This window comes from Oncorhynchus keta, chromosome 10 (genome assembly GCF_023373465.1).
Source record: "Oncorhynchus keta strain PuntledgeMale-10-30-2019 chromosome 10, Oket_V2, whole genome shotgun sequence".
NCBI classification, from domain to species: Eukaryota; Metazoa; Chordata; class Actinopteri; order Salmoniformes; family Salmonidae; genus Oncorhynchus; species Oncorhynchus keta.
This window is the reverse complement of record NC_068430.1, coordinates 39,639,052-39,661,535: the sequence shown is the minus strand read 5'-3', so window position 1 is coordinate 39,661,535 and position 22,484 is coordinate 39,639,052. Positions and strand designations below refer to the sequence as shown.

The following is a 22,484-nucleotide window of genomic DNA, read 5'->3' as shown; positions in this document are numbered from 1 at the left end:
CACTGTATTTTTGGTTAGTTAGCTTTTGTTAAAGTAGGCTAGTCTAGCTTAGGGGTGTTTTTTAATACTTATTGTTTCTTTCCTTGGGTCCAGCTCAGCCCCTTTTCCTGCTCCCCCCCATTACCGTGTGTTTACAAATAAACCTTGAGTTTGACGGTAGATTTCAGTTGTCGTGGTTATTTCGTTCTCACTTTTACTTTGTCACAATTATAATTTGCATGAGTTATGTTACGGGTCTCATTACAATCCCCCCTAGACTGTCGGGCCAAAAGGGATTCGTAACATCCACAATCAGCTCTTTTGTCTTGCTGAATGTTGTCAAATCAAGTTTTATTTGTCACATACACATGGTTAGCAGATGTTAATGCGAGTGTAGCGAAATGCTTGTGCTTCTAGTTCCGACAATGCAGTAATAACCAACACGTAATCTAACTAACAATTCCAAAACTACTGTCTTACACTTGTGGGTATAAGGGGATAAAGAATATGTACATAAAGATATATGAACGAGTGATGGTACAGAGCGGCATAGGCAAGATACAGTAGATGGTATAGAGTACAGTATATACATATGAGATAAGTATGTAAACAAAGTGGCATAGTTAAAGTGGCTAGTGATACATGTATTACATAAAGATGCAGTAGATGATATCTACTGCGTCCTGGCATGGAGTATGTGATCGGAGTTAAGAGGTTGCACCCATTTGGTTTTGAAGTATTGAAACCAAACCATATGATTTGAATGATGAGTATTTTATTAAGTAACATGGAAAGGTGATAATTTCAAATAGGCTACATGTCGTATTAAACAGCATATAAACACGGTCAGTAGCCAGACAGGTAGCCTAAATAAATGAATTATTTAGACTATAATATTAGCCTATTTCAGTTATTTCAAGGCTATAGCCTACAAGAAATTAATTGTGAATCATTTGTTGGTGCGACACACTAGGCTGGTGGTAACATTAAGCACTCAGCATTTAAGCAACATTTTGTTGTATTAAATCATTATAGTCTATAAATTGCGCATATGGGCTATGACTTCGAATTAAATGGGCTCCCGAGTAGCGCAGCGGTCTAAGACACTGCATCTCAGTGCTAGAGGCGTCACTACCGACTCTGTGATACAGCCTGGAATCAAACCAACCGGCCGTGATTGGGAGTCCCATAGGGTAGCGCACAATTTGCCCAGCGCCGTCCGGGTTAGGGTTTGGCCAGTGTAGGCCGACAATGTAAATAAGAATATGTTCTCAACTAACTTGCCTAGTTAAATAAAGGTAAAATCATTTAAAAAATGAAACAAAAAATGTGTTGCCTTTTGAATTCACTTTTAGAAACACGAGTTTAGCCAGTCTGTAGCCTGAAGCTGAGAATACCCTTTTTCCACTCTTGCAGAGCCAATAGGGATGCTTAACACCCTTCGTGCCACTCTTGCTAGACTGGCCAGGGATGCAGAGTTAAATCAATAAAAAATCTGGAAGGTAGGCCTAAAGGTTTTTAGGCAGAATAGCCCTATCAAAACAGAAAGCTCCTTGAAAGAGATCATATGTCAGGTCTATTGGGCCAAAATCAATGTGTTGTGTGTGTGTGTGTGTGTGTGTGTGTGTGGATAATAGAACGAAAATGAACTAAACTTTTAAGAGATCCGGTTTTTCATTTATAAATGGTTTGCTACAATGACTCACTTAGCTAGCTACCAACCTCGTTCATTTCTGTTAGCATATGCATGTAGTACACTATCAAGCTTTCGGGATATGTGTCTTTTCAGATTCCACAATGATTCTTTAGTTGTGGACACTACATCACCGCACTCCCTCTCTTTCTCTTGTTCCTCATCTTTGTAAGCACCTTTGTGTTTTATCAGTTTCTTTATGAAAATATTTAGCGAATTCCATGACAGTAGCTAAAGCAATGGGCTTATAGCAGCACCCAAGTAGCCTACAAATGCATGCTGGGCTGGGCATGCCCTGAACTCGCGAAGTGAACGGTACTGGACCAAAATTGTTCTGGGTGAGAAGGCAGACTAGGCAGACGCTCTCGCCTTTGGGGAAACTCGCTCTGCGCTCCAGTCAAATTAGGCACTCTCCACTCCTCCCTCCGCTCACATAGTCTGTCCTGGCATCACACTGCCAGGTCTTTGATCTCCCTATAGGCTGTCTCAACGTCGTCGGTGATCAGGCCTACCAATGAATATTTATTCATATCACGTGTCGTGAACAGTCGTTTGATCAGTCTGTTAATATTTTAACTTTTAAGGAAAAGCATATATAGCATTGAAGTACTATTCTTTGTTTACTTTCTAGATGTATAATTAGGCCTAGATATAGCCTATTTATGTAGACAAAAATGTCTTAAGAGAAAAAGGTGTCCTTAGTCGCCTTGCGTTAACCTATTGTTGACATTACATCTACTTTTACTTTTTAACCTGAAGTGTTTACAATTGTGTCAAAACAGGTTTGTGGGTCCTTCCTGTGGACTCAGCTGATTTCAGAGTATTGATTGACGCACTCTTTACACATGACTTTGATGTACCGGGCTATATGTGGCACTTTCTTGTTGAAAATGGCAAATGCTGCCTTCTAGGCATTTATGACGTTAATGACAGAAGTGATTGTGGAGAATGAAAGTAGAGCTTTCAATCTGTTGACTGTGGCAAGGTTGCCAATGAAGGTCTGCTTTCATCTGGTGCTGTATAGAACAGATGGCTTGTCATGGGAATAGTGGGGGTAGAATAGAATCTCTTCATATTGTTTAAGGTCATATGCTCACAATTGTTATTTTCATGTCAACAGAATGAAGTATAGGCAATATGCTGCTTTTGTTGAAATTTTTGAGGGACCTTTTTTCCTCTTCCCCCCTCTCCTTTCTTCAGAGGAGCCTCCACAGGAGAATGGGGTTATCCAGACCACCCAGGACCAGCACAGCTCCATCTCTCCGCCATCCTCAACAGTGTCTGGGGCCCCAGACGACGAGCCCTTCTCTACATACTTTGAGGAGAAGGTGCCAATCCCAGAGGATGTCACCCAGGTACTGAGGCCATTACATGGCTTATGACCTCACAGGGATTATTAACACAGAGCCTATGACCCCCAGGTTCTATGACATCACAAGGAATACTATGGTTCTTTCAAGACAATTCAGAACCTCAAGAGTTAAAAGTGTGCATATATTGTTTTGCGTAGAGCTTTCTGTTGGTTGATTCTGATACTTTCCAAGTAGGAAACTCAAACATTTGACTTGGAAATATAAAGGTGAGCTCTATTTCCAAGTCAAAAGTTTGAGATGTTTTGAACGCGGCATTAACTCAGAGCCTATGGTATCAAAGGGCTTTCATGACCGCATATGGACTCTAACCTCAAAGTTATTGAGTCATCGAGCCTATGGAATCACAAGAGTTATTATAACCTCTAAAATGTAAATGTAAATAACCTCACCAGGTATGACATCACAATGATTATTGAGTCATAGAGCCTATGACATCACAGGGATTATTATCTGTCTGACATCACAGGGATTATTGTTACCTCTGTCTGACATCATAGAGATTATTATTACCTCAGTCCGTGACATCACAGGGCCTCAGAGCCTATTACATTAAGTTTATGACCTGTATAAAGTGATATACACAAAGTTGCTTTGACTATAGAATAGTTTAGAAATTATGAATCAAATTATGAATCATCCTAACTTCAATGAAGTGGTCCTTCTGTAGCTCAGTTGGTAGAGCATGGCGCTTGTAACGCCAGGTTAGTGGGTTCGATTCCCGGGACCACCCATACGTAGAATGTATGCACACATGACTGTAAGTCGCTTTGGATAAAAGCGTCTGCTAAATGGCATATATTATTATTATATTATATTATTAATGACAGATAATACTTCATGCTAAGATTTATTTTCAGCCGTTAACTGTGCTATTTGTGACTCTCTCGTTCAGATGTTCAGTTTCCGTAAACTCTGGGCCTTTACGGGACCTGGTTTCTTGATGAGCATCGCCTATCTGGACCCAGGGAACATCGAGTCTGATCTACAGTCTGGAGCTAAAGCTGGCTTTAAGGTGAACACAGACACAACATCAGCCACGGGTGACCTTCACTCTCTAGCGGCAGGGGTACTATGCTCAAAAACTATGGCAAAAAATGATTTAATCTGCAAAGTTCTATCTCCGTTTGACAGTGAAGTTGTACTTTATTCCATTCAATTCTATAATCAGCATACCCTGTTCCCTCTGGTCTTATTGCTCTTAGTTATCTCTTTCATTGACTCATTAAATCCCATGCTTCATTACCACTGTACCGTTCTCCCTCTTTCAGCTCCTGTGGGTATTGTTAGGGGCCACCATCATCGGCCTCCTCTTGCAGAGGTTGGCTGCACGCCTGGGGGTTGTCACAGGGATGCACCTAGCAGAGGTCTGCAACCGCCAGTATCCTACTGTGAGTATCCCTCCCTCGCCTTACACACACACTCCAGTTCTTCATACACACTCTGGGATAACACCATATAAAAGGGTTTGGTTTTGTTTAATGTAATTGAATGTGTTTGCTGTGCGTGTTATATCCAGTCTTGTTATTCACACCTCCACCCCCTCCTCACTCCCAGGTTCCTCGTATTATCCTGTGGCTGATGGTGGAACTGGCCATCATTGGCTCAGACATGCAGGAGGTCATTGGCTGTGCCATTGCCTTCAACCTCCTCTCTGTTGGCAGGTAGCTACAGTACCACCAGCCAGTGCCCAACTAGACTACAATTTACTACACTAAGGATCAAATTTTATTTGTCACATGCTTCGTAAATACGTGTGGACGAACAGTGAAATGCTAACTTATGGGACCTTCCCAACAATGTAGAGACAAACATATAAATAGTAGAAGAAATAGAAAAATAATAACACAAGGCGTTTGCTATATACACAAGGTACCAGTACTGGGTCGATATGCAGGGGTACGAGGTAATTGAGAAAGGATATGTATAGGTAGGGATAAAGTGACTAGTCAACGGGATAGATAATAAACAGTAACAGCAGCGTATGTGATGAGTCAAAGGAGATTAGTGCAAAAAGGGTCAATGCCTATATTCTGGGTAGCTATTAGTTAACTTTTGAACTATTTAGCAGTCTTCTAGCTTGGGGGGTAGAAGCTGTTCAGGGTCCTGTTGGTTCCAGACCTGGTGCATCGGTACAACTTGCCATGCGGTAGCAGAGAGAACAGTCTGACTTGGGTGGTAGGAGTATTAGACCATTTTTAGGGCCTTCCTCTGACACCGCTTGGTCGAGAGGTCCTGGATGGCAGGGAGCTCGGCCCCAGTGATATACTGGGCCGTACGCACTACCCTCTGTTGCGTCTTGCGGTCAGATGCCAAACAGTTGCCATACCAAGCCGTGATGCAGCCAGTCAAGATACTCTCAATGGTGCAGCTGTAGAACCTTTTGAGGATTTCAGGGCCCATGCCAAATCCTTTCAGCCTCCTGAGGGGGAAGAAGTGTTGTTATGCCCTCTTCACTAATTGTGTTGATGTTTGTGGGCCATGATAGTTCCTTAGTGATGTGGACACCAAGAAACTTGAAGCTCTCGACCTGCTCACATCAGCCCAGTGGATGGGGGTGTGCTCGGCCCTCCGTTTCCTGTAGTCCACAATCAGCACCTCTGTCTTGCTGACGTTAAGGGAGAGGTTTTTGTCCTGGCACCACACTGCCAGGTCTCTGACGACCTCCCTGAGGCTGTCTCGTTGTCGGTGATCAGGCCTACCACCGTTGTCATCTGCAAACTTAATGATTGTGTTTGAGTTGTGCACCATGCAGTCATCGGTGAACAGGGAGTACAGGAGGGGACTAAGCACTCACGCCTAAGGGGCCCCTGTGTTGAGGGTCAGCATGGCAGATATGTTGTTGCCTACCCTCACCACCTGGGGGCGGCCCATCAAGAAGTCCAGGATCCAGTTGCAGAGGGAGGTGTTTAATCCCAGGGTCCTTAGCTTAGTGATGAGCTTGAAGGGCACAATGGTGTTGAATACTGAGTTGTAGTCAATGAACAGCATTCTCACATAGGTATTCCTTATATCCAGGTGTGAAAGGGCAGTGTGGAGTGCAATAGAGATTGTGTTATCTGTTGGAGTGGTATGTGAATTGGAGTGGGTCCAGGGTGTCTGGGATGATGATGTTGATGTGAGTTATGACCAGCCTTTCAAAGCATTTCATGGCTACAGATGTGAGTGCTTCGGGGCAATAGCCATTTAGACAGGTTACCTTGGTATTCTTGGGCACAGGGACTATGGTGGTCTGCTTGAAACATGTAGGTATTACAGACTGGGTCAGGGAGATGTTGAAAATGTCAGTGAAGACACCAGCTGGTCAGTGCATGCTCTGAGTACGCGTCCTGGTGATGCTTCTGGCCCTGTGGCCTTGAATGTTAACCTGTTTAAAGGTCTTATTCACATCGGCTACGGAGAGCGTGATCACACAGTCATCCGTAACAGATGGTGCATGCATAGTTGAGTGTTGCTTGCTTCGAAGTGCGCATAGTTGGTATTTAACTTTTCTGGAAGGCTCGCGTCACTGGACAGCTCGCGTCTGGGTTTCCCTTTGTCAGTGCATTCGGAAAGTATTCAGACCCCTTGACTTTTTCCACAATTTGTTATGTTACAGCCTTATTCTGAAATGGATTAATAAAATCATCAATCTACACACAATACCCCATAATGACAAAGCCAAAACAGGTTTTTAGATATTTTTGCACATTTATAAGAAACAGAAATACCTCAAAATTGAGCTCGGGTGCATCCTGTTTCCATTGATCATCCTTGAAATGTTTATACAATTTGATTGCAGTCCACCTGTGGTAAATTCAATTGATTGAACATGATTTGGAAAGGCAGACATCTGTCTATATAAGACAGGATTGTGTCGAGGCACAGATCTGGGGAAGGGTACCAAAAAATGTCTGCAGCATTGAAGGTCCCCAAGAACACAGTGGCCAACATCATTCTTACATGGAAGAAGTTTGGAACCAAACTGAGCAATAATGGGGTGGTCAGGGAGGTGACCAAAAACCCGATGGTCACTCTGACAGAGCTCCAGAGTTCCTCTGTGGAGATGGGTGAACCTTCCAGAAGGACGACCATCTCTGCAGCATCACCAGTCAGACCTTTATGGTAGAGTGGTCAGACGGAATTCACTCCTCAGTATAAGGCACATGACACCCCGCATGGAGTTTGCCAAAAGAGACCTAAAGGACTCTGACCATGATTAACAATATTGATGAAAACAATATTGAACTCTTTAGCCTGAATACCAACCATCACGTTTGGAGGACTATAGTCAGGATCGAGGGAAAGGTGAACGGAGTAAAGTACAGAGAGATCTTTGATAAAAAACCTTCTCCAGAGTGCTCAGCACCTCCAACTGGGGTGAAGGTTCACCTTCCATCAGGTCAACAACCCTAAGCACACAGCCAAGACAATGCAGGAGTTGCTTCAGAAGAAGTCTCTGAATGTTCTTGAGTGGCCCAGCCAGAGCCCGGACTTGAACCCGATCGAACATCTCTGGAGAGACCTGAAAATAGCTGTGCAGCTATGCTCACCATCAAACCTGACAGCGCTTGAGAGGATCTGCAGAGACGAATGTGAGAAACTCCCCAAATGTTCCAGGCTTGTAGTGTCATACCCAAGAAGACTCGAGGCTGTAATCGCTGCCAAAGGTTCTTCAACAAAGTACTGAGTAAAGGGTCTGAATACTTAAGTAGATGTTATATTTCAGTTTTAGATTTGTAATGCATTTGTAAAAAAAAATCTAAAAAACAGTTTTTGCTTTGTCATTATGGGGAATTGTGTGTAGATTGATGGGGGGGGGACGATTTAACCCATTTTAGAATAAGGCTATAACATTTTATTTTTAATTTTTATTTATTTTAACCTTTTATTTAACTAGGCAAGTCAGTTAAGAACAAATTCTTATTTACAATGATGGCCTAGGAACAGTGGGTTAACTGCCTGTTCAGGGGCAGAATGACAGATTTGTACCCTGCTGCCCCATAACAAAAAAACGTGGAAAAAGTCAAAGGGTCTGAATGCACTGTATAAGGAATGCACTGTATAACCTTTGTTCAAAAGTAGTGCACAATATAGGGAATAGGGTGCCTGTGGTCAAAAGTGGAGATGCAGACATGCAGTGACTTTTGGGATGTAGACATAGGCATAAAACGGCCGCTCTAGAGGTCAATTTATTGGGCTCAAACTAACATTGTTGTTTGCCATCTACCAGGATTCCACTTTGGGGAGGTGTCCTCATCACCATCATTGACACCTTTGTGTTCCTCTTTCTAGATAAATATGGTGAGTGTTTCTTTGACGCACACCAAGATGTGTATGTGATTTAATGGTCCTTGGGTACTGGTGTGTTTCAATGTGATTTTCAACTTTTGTTTTTTAGGCCTGAGAAAACTTGAAGCCTTCTTTGGGTTTCTCATCACCATCATGGCTGTAAGCTTTGGGTATGAGGTAAGAACAAGTTTTTCTCTGTATTGATCATTAACACTTTCCAACTTCTCCCGTAGACCTGGCAGCAGGTTTGATAATATATACCGTAGCTTTGATAGAATTGGGTAGGTTTTTGTTTCTGCGTATGTGTATCTGACTGTCTTTTCTTGTATGTGCCTGTAGTATGTGATGGTGCGTCCGGACCAGGGGGAGCTGCTGAAGGGGATGTTTCTGCCGTACTGTGAGGGCTGTGGTCCTGCCCAGATGGAGCAGGCTGTGGGCATCGTAGGAGCCGTCATCATGCCCCACAACATCTACCTGCACTCAGCTCTCGTCAAGGTAGGTCTCTTGCATTATGACATGGTGCCGGGTAGTCAAAGACTTGCTTTGACAGAGGGTGCGTACGGCCCATAGTGTAAGATTTTCACTGACATCGTACAGGGGTGCAAAATGCCTTTACTGTGACAGTGCAGTTTAGTCAAATAAGTAATTGGGACATAGTACAAGGAATCGGACCTTCACTATGACTTAAGACCAAACAAGGCCCAACCGAAATTTGACTTCCGCTTTTAACCCAATGCCTCCGAAAGACAGACATACATAGGCTTACATAAGGGTCTTTCTATAAATAATGGGGCCAATGTGTGACATTGGGATCAACATTTGAAATGCTTTGAAACGTACATGAAAAAAGATTTTCATGCAGTTCCACATATGTACTTAGAGGAATGAACATATGCAAATTGGCCCATAACTCCAGCTATACAACATAGGCCTAGGACTATACATCCTTGAAGCAGGGTTCATACAGACATTGATAAGTCAAATTCAAGGACTTTCATGGACCTTTTAAAATACTTAATTGTGATGTACAAGGACCTCAATGTTATATAGGGCCTAATACAGAACCCCCCCCAAAAAAAAAACATGCTAAAAGTGTCAGAAAAAGTAGGCCATTATCACTTTAAGAATAATGCATTTTGTAGGCCTTGCCAATGCATTGATATTCAAATTATTAAATGTGAGAATGTAGACATTGCCTGACGAAATAGATTTTCTGTAGACTATGGCAGACGCAGGCACACATAAAAAGCGGTAGCATTAATCTCACCATTTTTAATCTCAGTCGCTGTTTTTATAATGAGAAAGTGACCAAGAACCAGGTTGCTTTTTTAATTTAATTTATATGGAAAGCCAAGTTGAAGCCAACATTAGATGTTGTCCTCATAATAACCGCACATGGTTATACCTCAACAGAGTAGAGTAACACCCTTCAATTGAAGTAGCGGGAAACAAACAAAAGTGGCGACATCTCTCTCATTAACTGATCAAAAATGAAATCACAGATAATTAAAAGGGTGTTAATTATGACTTATAAATTGTCTCCAATAATTACAAGCACTTTTCAAGCAACAAATTGAGGTAATGTCTGATTTTTAAGGTTGGCCTATTCGAGTATTTTTAATTTCTGAGCTCAAAGTTCAAGTTGTTTTTTTTTTATTTGTCATGTTATTTAATTACCAGAACATATTGTGAATAAGCCCACTGAACAAAAATATAAATGCAACAATGTAAAGTTTTGGTCCCATGTTTCATGAACTGAAATAAATGATCCCAGAAATGTTCCATATGCACATTATGCATACGCATTTCTACTTTGCCAAAAGTAATCCATCCACCTTACAGGTGTGGCATATCAAGAATCTGATTTAAACAGCATGATCATTGCACAGTTGCACCTTGTGCTGGGGACAATAAAAGGCCATTCTAAAATGTGCAGATGTCTCAGGTTTTGAGGGAGCTTGTAATTGGCATGCTGACTGCAGGAATGTCCACCAGAGCTGTTGCCAGATCATTTGATGTTCATTTCTCTACCATAAGCCGCCTCCAACGTCATTTTAGAGAATTTGTCGGTACGCCCAACAGGCCTCACCAGCAGACCACTTGTATGGCATCGTTTGGGCGAGCGGTTTACTGATGTCAACACTGTGAACAGAGTGCCCCAAGGTGGTGGTGGGTTTATGGTATGGGCAGGCATAAGCTACGGACAACAAACATAATTGCATTTTATTGATGGCAATTTGAATGCACAGATATAACGTGATGATATCCTGAGGCTGTTTGTGGGGACCTTTTTTTTTAAGGTATCCGTGACCAACCAATGCTTATTTCTATTCCCAGTCATGTGACATCCATAGATTAGGGCCTAATGGATTTATTTCCTCGTATGAAATGTAACTCAATAAAAACCTTTTGAAATTGTTGCAATTTATTTTTATTTAACCTTTTATTTAACCAGGTAGGCAAGTTGAGAACAAGTCCTCATTTACAATTGCTACTTGGCCAAGATAAAGCAAAGCAGTTCAACACATACAACAACACAGAGTTACACATGGAGTAAAACAAACATACAGTCAATAATACAGTAGAAAAATGAGTCTACATACAATGTGAGCAAGTGAGGTGAGATAAGGGAGGTAAAGGCAAAAAAAAAAGGCCATGGTGGCGAAGTAAATACAATATAGCAAGTAAAACACTGGAATGGTTGATTTGCAGTGGAAGAATGTTTACATATTTGTTCAGTATACTTTGTCATTATATCCAGAATAAATCATAGGAACAGGGTTTGATTTTGCGCAATATTCCATCCCAGTGGATCCCAAACTGTGCGCGGGGTTAAAGGAACTCTGTCTGGAAATCAACATCTAAGAGGTTAAAGGAACTCAGTCCGGCTTTAAACTTACTCTTGAAAGTTGTAGTAGTAGAATGCACAAGGTATAATTTTGAAATTGGAATCAGTTCTTATCATGTCAGTCATTGCAGACCTTGGAGAGCTATTTATAACTTGTCAGAAATGTCCAGATTAACTGGCCCATGTCAGCTAATGTTTTTTTAGACCATAGATATTGGTGCAATTTTTTTGTAACTTTTAGTGACACATTAGACATGGCAACATGTATTGAATTGCAACAAAACTTGATTTAAAATTGCAGATTTTTGTTTTGCACCCCATGACAAAATGTGTAGAATTGCATGAAATTAGCTTTAACCTGAAAAATTCTCTCCACCAACAAGTGGGTTGTGAAGAGTTTGTGTTATGAACAGTGCATTTACCCATATAAATAGGCATGACTCGTGCTCAGCGGGGGTGCAGGATGTTGTCCAATGCTGGAAGGGGGGCCCCGAGTGATAAAGTTTGGGAACCCCTGGTCTATCCTACTGTTAGGTTCTAATTATCAGTGTAAGAACTCGACGGACACTATGAAAGCTTAAACCAAATGTATTCTTCCCAAAGGATCAAACAGGTGAATCGACAAAGGCATGGTTACAATAGTGGTGGTATATGTACCCCACTTTGGGTGGAGTCTCCTCCTTCTTGATAAACATTGCTTTATTACTAGGTAGGAAACTAAGTGATATGGGAAATAAACGGTTCCTCTTCCCTTAACCTGACCTGACCTCGACCCCCTCATCCACGCCTCTCTCCCCTTATCAGTACTGCCACGTGTGACCGTTTCCCCTGCACTCAGCCCCTCCCACCCACCATAACCCTTCCTCCTACAGACAACTCATGGTGTAAACCCTAAGCTATTGCACCCCTCATGTCTCTATTAGATCTAATGATTAATAATAGTTAAAGCTCAGAAATCCAAACCTATCACTACACAATTGCACACAGCAGACTCATATGAACTCATTACCTTGATGCGTTCTCTGTTAAATCTAACGAGATGCTTCTGTAAATCAAGCAGACAACAACAGATCCATATCAATTTGCTAGGGATATTTCGAGCCAACGTAGAACCAGGCACAACTGTCTTCACTTGCGTAATGAATGAGACTCCAAAATATGCTGGACCAGTGGTTCCCAAACTTTTTATAGTCCCGTACCCGTTCAAACATTCAACCTCGAGCTGTGTATCCCCTCTATCACCAGGGTCAGCGGACACTCGGATGTTGTTTTTTGCCATCATTGTAAGCCTGCCACACACACACACACACTATACGATACATTAATTAAACATAAGAATGAGTGTGAGTTTGTCACAACCAGCTCGTGGGAAGTGACAAAGAGCTCTTATAGGACCAGGCCAAAAATAATAATATTCAATTATTTTGCTATTTATTTAGCCATCTTACATTTAAAACCTTATTTGTTCATTGAAAATTGTGAATAACTCACTTCAGCATAATGAGAAGGGTGTGCTTGAAAGGATGCACATAACGCTGCAATGTTGGGTTGTATTGGAAAGAGTCTCAGTCTTTAATCATTTTCCACACACAGCCTGTGCCTGTATTTAGTTTTCATTCTAGTGAGGGCTGAGAATCCACTCTCACATAGGTACGTGGTTGCACGTCAGTGTCTTAGCAGCATGATTTGACAAGGCAGGATACTCTGAGTGCAGCTCAATCCTGAAATCTGGCAGTGGCTTCTGATTTAAATTACATTTTCACAGAACCGCTTGTTGCAATTTCGATGAGACTTTCTTGTTCAGATATCGGTAAGTGGACAGTAGGCAGGGCATGAAAGGGATAATGAATCCAGTTGTTTGTGTCGTCCGTTTCGGGAAGGTACCTGCGTAATTGCACACCCAGCTTACTCAGGTGCTTCGCTATATCACATTTGACATTGTCCATAAGCTTGTTCATTTGCATAAAAAAAAATCAATGATGGGAAGACCTGTGTGTTCTTGTTAATGCAGACAGAGAAGAGCTCTAACTTCTTAATCTTAGGCTCAATTTTGTCCCGCACATTGAATATAGTTGCGGAGAGTCCCTGTAATCCTATATTCCGATCATTCAGGTGAGAAAAAACATCACCCAGATAGGCCAGTCTTGTGAGAAACTCGTCATCATGCAAGTGATCAGACAAGTAAAAATTATGGTCAGTAAAGAAAACTTTAAGCCTGTCTCTCAATTTTTTAAAAACGTGTCAATACTTTGCCCCTTGATAACCAGCGTACTTCTGTATGTTGTAAAAGCGTTACTGCTTGCTGCCCATATCATTGCATAGTGCAGAAAATACATGAGAATTCAGGGGCCTTGCTTCAACAAAGTTAACCATTTTCACTGTAGTGTCCAAAACGTATTTCAAGCTGTCAGGCATTCCTTTGGCAGCAAGAGCCTCTCGTGGATGCTGCAGTGTACCCAAGTGGCATCGGAAGCAACTGCTTGCATGCTCGTTACCACTCCACTATGTCTCCCTGTCATGGCTTTTGCGCCATCAGTACAGATACCAACACATCTTGAACAGCAAAGTCAATTTGATGTCACAAAGCTATCCAGTACTTTAAAAAGATCCCCTCCTGTTGTCCTGGTTTGCAGAAGAAGATGTCTTCCTTAGTTGACCCCCATAAATGTAATGGACATACACCAGGAGCTGTGCCTGAATTCACTGGCTTGTATGCTAAGCAGTAATTGTTTCAAAACATCTCCTGCCATGTCACTGTGTTGGGAAACAGTATTGTTTGAAGGCATTGTCTGTATAGTTTTTTCCCACAGCATTGTCCCAGCCATATCTGCCGCAGCAGGAGGAATTAAGTCCTCCACAATAGAATGGGGCTTTCCTGTCCTATCCACTTGATAAATCATCATATAAGACACTTCTAGCCCCTTCTTATTAATGGTATCTGTTGCTTTTATACATGTCTTACTACTTGAAAGTCATCTTAATTCTCGCTCAAACAACTTCTGTGGCTTATTTTTGAAATTGGCATGTTCTGTTTCTAAATGTCTGCGTAATGGTGAAGGTTTCATTGAGTTGTGAGACAGTACTTTTGCGCATAGGAAAGGCACTACTCCCAATATGTGACCCCCAAATCAATGTAGTACTCATCATATTTGCGCCTCTTCGATGGTCCAACGTCCTTGTATATTGTTCGGGGCTTTCCCGGGTATGGGGGCAGTAGCTCTTCGGCGGCATCAGATTCACAACTGTCAGTGTCCATGCTAGCTATGCTAACAACACATGTAGAATTACTGATGCTAGCATTGGATGTGCTTGTGAAAGCAGAACAACTTGTGTCGTCGACAGGTGCAGGTGTAGTACTGCTGGTCGTAGCAGTACTGCTGGTCGTAGCAGTACTACCAGTAGAGCTGGTATGTGTTTCTATGGACGCGGGCCTTACTTTTTAATTATTTATTTTTACAATTTATCAGTTTTCAAGCAAACGGAATGAGCAGCAGCTACTTTTGGAATTCCCGCGAGAGAGTAACGGTTTAATGTGATTGGATGTTAATTATTGGACTTGACTACCTGTATTTGACATTGTGTTGTTATTTCGCTCATTTCACTATTTTTGGCAGCTACTCATGCGAGGAAATAAAACCTCATCCAAATGTATAAACCCGTTGGAAAATCTAAATGGACTGTTTGAAAATGTGAATCACATTTTTATTTGGCGTACCCCCGTTTGGGAATACCTGTTCTGGACATTCCTCGCAAATTCTTTTTTTTTTCAGCACTTGGGCTGTTGTTGCATCACATGTGCCATCACAACAGCTGTTTGTCTCTTGATTGTCATTTGGAAAATTCCTTCTTGGATCAGATGATGTGAAAATATCACAGCTTAACTAATCAGCTGGACACCAAATGCATAATTATTGAAGAACCACGTTAATGACTGCATCGATTTAGGTTGTAAGTATCATGGTAAGGTGAATCGTTTGGTTGGGAGCATTTGATTTTGCAATCGCATACATTATTTTGAATTTGTGTGCCCATGAAAACTGGGATTTGATACCAGCAACCCTCCAGTTTGCCAGCTCACTTCCTGCCTCCGGTTCTCCTCTGTAACCTCTAGGCTACCTGCTGCCCCAGAGCCATCATAGACCTTCACTATGACATATAATATTAGTGAATACATTTTGAGAATAATTGGAACAGAATCATTGCAACAGTTTTTGGGGCAAACAACCTGAAAGTCCAATGTCACAGCAATTGTGATTTTATATTTTAATTAATATGAATTATATTTTATCGTCTAGTCTCGGTCAATAGATCGTGGGAACAAGAAGGAAGTGAAGGAGGCCAACAAATACTACTTCATCGAGTCGACTATCGCTCTCTTCATCTCCTTCCTCATCAACGTCTTCGTTGTAGCAGTGTTTGCCGAGGCCTTCTACGAGAAAACCAACATTGAAGTGGTGGGTATAATGACTAACCAGACCCAGCATGTCATCTTATGTCTCAGAATGTAACACTCCTTTACAGATGTTTTATTTAAGCAATAAGGCCCGAGGAGGAGTGGTATATGGCCAATATACCACGGTTAAGGACTGTTCTTATGCACGACGCAACACTGAGTGGCTGGACACAGCCCTTAGTCGTGGTATATTGGCCATATATTACAAACCTCCGATGTGCCTTATTACTATTATAAACTGGTTACCAACCTAATTAGAAGAGTAAAAATAACTTTTGTCATACTTGTGGTATACGGTCTGATATACCACGGCTATAAGCCAATCAGCATTCAGGGCTCAAACCACCCAGATTATAAATAGTAATATAGCATGGCCAGTATGGCACCTCTAAATCAGTGACGTCCTTTGTTTGTGATGTGCTGCTGCTCTTCTCTGTGTGTCACAGAATGCAATGTGCAATGCATCAGACAGTCCACACACAGACCTCTTCCCCCTGGACAACAGCAGGCTACAGGTGGACATCTACAAGGGGGTACGTCTTTAATGGATTAACAACAGTCTACATGGCCTCCTGTGATAGGAAATGACAGGATCTGTCAATAAATTACATTTATTTAGGTCTTGATAAGATGCATAACCATAAAGGGGACTGTCTTTCTGTATGTATCTGTCTGTCTCTCTCTGACTGTACAGGGGGTGGTGCTGGGTTGTTTCTTTGGCCCTGTAGCCCTCTACATCTGGGCCATCGGGATCCTTGCTGCCGGACAGAGCTCCACCATGACTGGCACTTACTCTGGCCAGTTTGTCATGGAGGTGAGAACGTGCTGATATACTCATTGACTGTGTTTCTGTGTGTTTGAGAGAGTTTGCAAATTGTATTGTTAACCATTAGTGTGTGTGTGTGTGTGTTGGAGATAATGGGTTTTGTGTGGGTGTGTTGACTGTTAGTTTTCTCTCTCTCTTTGCCCCTGCCTCAGGGTTTCTTGAATCTGCGTTGGTCCCGTTTTGCACGGGTTCTTCTCACCCGCTCCATCGCCATCTTCCCCACCCTGCTGGTGGCCATCTTCCAGGACGTGCAACACCTGACGGGCATGAACGACTTCCTCAACGTGCTGCAGAGCATGCAGGTCGGAGCGAGTGGGAGGCCTGGGGACATGGAGGACAGAGAGAGAGAGGAGACAGGGAGGCTTGACAGAGAGGAGACATGAGGGCTGGGGACATGCAGGTCAGAGAGAGGAGACAAGGGGGCAGGTCAGAGAGAGTAGAGGCTGGGTCTGGGGACATGCAGGTTAGAGAGGGAACACCATGGAGACTGGGTACTGCTGTCCTCCCAGTGCAGCTAATCAGGGCTGGCTGGGAGTCTTTTAGGGTGTTATGCTGATGCTTGTATTCAAAGGTATAGAAGGGGACTGAATGCAGTCAGTTTTAACTGTTCTTTCTGCCTTTCCTTGTTCTATAGCTGCCGTTTGCTCTGATCCCCATCCTGACCTTCACCAGTCTGACATCCATCATGAATGACTTCGCTAATGGACTGTGAGTCATCATAACCCTCTACCCCAGAGATGGATGGCAGGTCTCCTGCCAGGTAGGGGTTAGAGCGTTGGGCCAGTAACCGCTTGTTCGAATCCCCGATATGCCCTTGGGCAAGGCACCGAACCTTAATTGCTCCAGGGTTGCCTTTGATAATGGCTGACCCTGACTCTGAGGGGAGTTGTGATATGCAAAAAAAACCAACATATTTCCGATTCACAGATGCGTATAATTCATACGTACATAAAATAGGAAAAATATAAGCACCCACCAAATTATTATTATAGGACTTCGATTGGTTCTGTGTTTTCATCGATAGACCAATTAATTCATAGACGTGATGACAGGGATGCGTCTCAAATATAACCTACTTTTCTGCTTGTGCTGAGCGATTAGTGCTTTTTGAGGTTGGTTCGGTTATTAAAAAATAATCTGTATTATTTTAAACATTAAATGCATTTTAAAATAATGACATTAAAATTATTTTAGAACTTCCCTCAGCCATCACCTGCCTTTTTCCTGCCACTGACAGTGGGTTGAATTCTGTAACAACACAGAATAAAACAATAAGAGCCCCATGATAGTAGTGAATGCCTATTACTGCTTCTCAACCAAAATGTATTCACATTACTTACTTTAATACAATATTTCAGTTGTGTATATTACTTAGTTTTTATTTGATGACTTTATAATTTAATTCCTTTAAATCATCATCTAATTTTACATTTACATTTTGAGTCATTTAACAGACACTCCTATCCAGAGCGACTTACAGTTAGGGAGTGGATTCATCTTAAGATAGCTAGGTGGGACAACCACATATTACAGGCATAGTAGTTGAGGTGAGGAGGAGATTATTTAAGATATTATTTGAAGAGTTATGGTTTCAGGTGCTTTTGGAAGATGAACAGGGACTCTGCTGTCCTAGTTTCAGGGGGAAGCTGGTTCCAACATTGGGGTGCCAGGACAGAGAAGAGATTGGGCAGAGTGGGGGCTGCCCTCCCATTATCGGTGGGAGGGCCAAGAGACCAGAGATGGTAGAACGGAGTGCTCGGGTTGAGATGAAGGGTTTGAGCATAGCCTGACGGTAGGAAGGGGCAGTTCCTCTTTTTGTTTTGTAGGCAAACACCATGGACTTGTAGTGGAACATTTTAGTTATTTTAGCAGATGCTCTTATCAAGAGTTACTTACAGTAGTGAAAGCTACGTTTTTTTGTACTGGTCCCTGTGGAAATCGATCCCACAACCCTTGTGTTGCACTCGCCATGCTACCAACTGAGCCACACGAGACTCCATCTCATCTCTGCTCAAGCAGGAGCAGCCAGCCAGACAACCATCTGTTATTTCTGTGCTTCTCATTGAACAAGTTATCCTATTTAGGTAGGATAGTAGTAGCTAAACTATCAATCAGGTAGAGCTACCTCACAAACTGTCTGTCCCTCTCTTCGTTGTGTTGTCATTCCTCTTTCATGCGGTCTCCTATGATCTGTGTGTATCCACCTCTTTCTGTGGCCGGAAAGAACAGGCGCAATGGATTATGGTCATTCATTATAGTTAATTACCAAGTTTCTGTGTTGAGCTGGGTTGAATATTTGCCTAATGAAAACTACAACTTCCAATCAGCCCAGCATCCAACATAGTTTATCTTAACTTAATTTATCTTGTGAATTACTTGATTTCTCTAGAGAAACTAATTGAACCGATGTCTGTCAATTAGCTGTTTAATAACCGAACCCCCCCTGAAATGTTGGTTCATCGCTCAGCACTATTCCCTACTTAATATACTACTTTTGAACAGGGCCTGTAGGAAATAAGGGTGCCATTTTGGATGCAGTTAGATTTTCTGTATTTGCACTGATAGAGAAATGATTTCATACATGTGATGACGGTGACAATTTATCATTGTGCCAACTTACCATCTCAGCTGTGCCTGTGCTCCTCAGGGTGTGGAAGATAGGCGGAGGGGTGGTCATCCTGGTGGTCTGTGCCATCAACATGTACTTTGTGGTGGTCTATGTGACCAGCCTAAGCAGTGTGGCTCTCTATGTGCTGGCGGGCTTTCTTTGTATAGCATACCTATGCTTTGTGGGCTACCTGGTGAGTTACTATAGCAGTCATTATAACACCATGGACCGGGCTAGATTAGCACATAACACTGTATATTAACACCAGAATGAGGTGATTACTTTTCAATGCTGAATACTGAATGCAGGGTTTGGAAAGATTCATTGTAAACTATTATAGGGAGTACAATGACCCTCTTACCCTCTTACTGACCTCCTACCCTCTTTGTGTGTGTCCACAGGTGTGGCATTGTCTGATAGCCCTGGGGGTCTCCTGTCTGGACGTGTCCTGTCTGGCCAGCAGGGTAAGCAACAACAGACCTTCTGTGTTCATAGTGGAACAGCCAGAGTATGACACCTAAAACTGAACAAGACCGTGTTTAAAAGATAGACCAACACAAATGTCAGCTGTGCACAACCTGCTGGTTGTCAAAGAACGGTGGCAATTCACAGGGTGTCCGGAGGTTCATAGTCTTAAATTCATTTATCTGTTTTCAAAGGTCTTAAAAGGAAGTAACTAGTGTTTCCATTATATTGTGCAGCTACTTAATTGTTGCCACCACGGCAAAAAAAACTTTTGAATGTCATAATACTCAAGGCGCACTTTCAAGATGTTAGAGAGCTATCCACGTGTGCGCCTCTGCATGTGCCAGTGCGCGTCGGTCCGTTGCCAGAGGAGAGAACAAGGTAGCCTTTACAATTTGATAGACACCAAGACTAGAGTTGGGACGCTAAACCGAAAATTGCTGACACTGTCATTTCCCTCTTAACAAAGAAATGTTGCTTACATCGATGATTCTGCTACACAACATGCCTGCAGATTTTTTGGTTCTTAAACTGTTATTTGGTCAACAGTAATGTGCATTCACCTGCTTCCCACAATGAAAGTATCTGCCCTTTCCTTGTTTCGTTGCTGGCTCTCACTCCCACTCCACTCTTTGCACACGGAGTAAAGGAAGAGATCCATTCTGATAGGCGCAAGCGTACTGACAGTTGAGCAACATTTACAAAATGTAGGCTAATTGCAGAAAGACAGTTTTTAAAACAACTTACTGTTAAAAAAGAGGAACGTCTCTGCTTTATGAGTATACTAATTATTTCTCAACTGTCAATATAGAGGAAATAACACCACTTTACAAGCATAGTATGTCATTGAGATTATGTGCCTGCGGAATGGAGTGGCGAGCGCCATTTGTGGTGAATAGGCGTCAAGTAGCCTATATAGGTCTACCAATGGAAAGTTTTTGTGGAACATCAAATGTACTGTTAGATCAATTGCATTGCTATCTAGAAACCATATCATATTTAGAGTTAGCAATCTAGCTAATGTTTTTCGAGTTCCCATTTCCTCAGGTGATAAATTATGTAGCATATAGCCTAGGCCAATATGCACAAAACATGCAAGCAAATTCATCTCTCAAAAGATATCTGATTTATTCTGGATCCTTTTTTGACATGTTGCACATCAAACTATCCATTATGCATTCCCTGAACATGTTAGATGAAATAGCTCACTTCTTTCATGTCTTACTTGGCACTGGAAAAAGTCAGTCTAGAGCCCTCCTGCTTAGCTACCCTGCTATGAAGTATAGCTATTTGATAACTGATTTAATGAATGAGGGAATTATTTTATTAAACTTTCTGGTTGTAGGCTAATGTTCAAATGTTATATCATAATACCTCCAGGAGAGCTACTGGGTGAGTAGACATTTATTTCAGCCCAACTCTAGCACCAGATTCTACAAATTCACTGCTCAACAGGACCTTGTTAAGCTGACTCTGTTATTTGAGCAGTGCTGAATCAAAAGCCTGCACACCCACATTTGACATTTGACTTTAAGGCATTTTTTTTTATTTCAGCCCAACTCTATTGAGTGAGCATTAAGCTGGTATTGGTATCGAAGCCAAAATTCTGAACATTGGGGTAGCCTAAACAAATGCAGATGGGCAACCCAATGCTTCAGCCATCTATAGCATAGCCACTATGCTACTAAATTCCTTAGGCTACAGGACAAATGCTCATGGCTAAAATGGCACACCTGCCTGATAATATGAGCCATGTAGGCTAAAGCCTTTGGTGAAAGAGCTAGCCCTAAAAATACTACTTTTTTGCCAACATGGGGGGAATATTAGCAGGTGTATGGAGCACGCAGACCTTAAAATTTGTATTTAAATTGCATTCCAAGTAGCATTAATAAGGTCTTAAATTCAACTTAATTGAATCTGAAGATATCCTGGATTTAACATGTATAATCATTGGGAAATGAACACAAAATGACGCACCAGCTGTGCACAACGGACATTATGTAAACCCCAATGACAACAAATACACTTGTTCCTGTTCAGAGGCCTCCCTTTCCCTTTTGAGAGGATTTGTTTTTGATATCCTATCTTTCATGCTCAAGCAGAGCAAGTGTGACTTGTTCTCATGTTTGTCAATGAGAGAACTAAGTTTGAATTTGATTTCTCTCAAATTATTGCAGTCCTATTCCAGGTTAAGATGTGAAAAGTTAATCTTGCACAATGGAAATTAATATCCTGCTGACATAATAATAAGCCCAAGTCTACAGTATTTAGAAGCTGCTATCTATTTGGTATTTGAACATTATTGTACACTACATGAACAAAAGTATGTGGACACCTGCTCATCAAACATCTAATTGCAAAATCATGGGCATTAATATGGAGTTGGTCCCCCCCATTGCTGCTATAACAGTCTCCACCTTTCTGGGAAGGCTTCCCACTAGATGTTGGAACATTGCTGCGGGACTTTCTTCCATTCAGCCACGAACATTAGTGAGGTGGGCACTGATGTTGGGCGATTAGGCCTGGCTCACAGTCTGCGTTTCAATTGATGGGGTTGAGGTCAGGGCTCTGTGCAGGCCAGTCAAGTTCTTCCACACCGATCTCGACAAAGCATTTCTGTATGGACCTAACTTTGTGCACGGGGGCATTGTCATGCTGAAACAGGACAGGGCCTTCCCCAAACCGTTGCCACAAAGTTGGGGGCACAGAATTGTCTAGAATGCCATTGTATGCTATAGCGTTAAGATTTTCCTTCACTGGCACTAAGGGGCTTGGCCTGAACCATGAAAAACAGCCCCAGACCATTATTCCTCCTCCACCAAACTTTACAATTGGCACTATGCATTGGGGCAGGTAGCATTCTCCCAGCATCCGCCAAACCCAGATTTGTCCATCGAACTAACAGATGGTGAAGTGTGATTCATCACTCCAGAGAACGCGTTTCCACTGCACCAGAGTCCAATGGCGCTGA

At 42.2% G+C, this 22,484-nt stretch overlaps 1 protein-coding gene across 5 annotated transcripts in view; it reads left to right on the top strand.

Moving 5' to 3' along the window:
• Positions 1 to 22,484, top strand: part of LOC118388691 (natural resistance-associated macrophage protein 2-like) — a 45,766-nt gene that overhangs the window by 20,350 nt on the left and 2,932 nt on the right. For 3 of the 5 annotated variants that reach the window (XM_035778049.2, XM_035778047.2, XM_035778048.2), the window contains exons 3-16: positions 2,873 to 3,027; positions 3,938 to 4,057; positions 4,314 to 4,433; positions 4,600 to 4,706; positions 8,255 to 8,325; positions 8,423 to 8,490; positions 8,653 to 8,808; positions 15,457 to 15,615; positions 16,061 to 16,147; positions 16,309 to 16,428; positions 16,593 to 16,742; positions 17,075 to 17,148; positions 19,088 to 19,241; positions 19,450 to 19,512. In XM_035778049.2, coding sequence (XP_035633942.1) covers positions 2,873 to 3,027; positions 3,938 to 4,057; positions 4,314 to 4,433; positions 4,600 to 4,706; positions 8,255 to 8,325; positions 8,423 to 8,490; positions 8,653 to 8,808; positions 15,457 to 15,615; positions 16,061 to 16,147; positions 16,309 to 16,428; positions 16,593 to 16,742; positions 17,075 to 17,148; positions 19,088 to 19,241; positions 19,450 to 19,512 — 1,604 coding nt within the window. Of the gene's footprint in view, positions 1 to 2,872; positions 3,028 to 3,937; positions 4,058 to 4,313; positions 4,434 to 4,599; positions 4,707 to 8,254; positions 8,326 to 8,422; positions 8,491 to 8,652; positions 8,809 to 15,456; positions 15,616 to 16,060; positions 16,148 to 16,308; positions 16,429 to 16,592; positions 16,743 to 17,074; positions 17,201 to 19,087; positions 19,242 to 19,449; positions 19,513 to 22,484 lie in introns of those variants that run through there. The other 2 variants (XM_052527003.1, XM_052527004.1) reach the window with 2 other exon arrangements.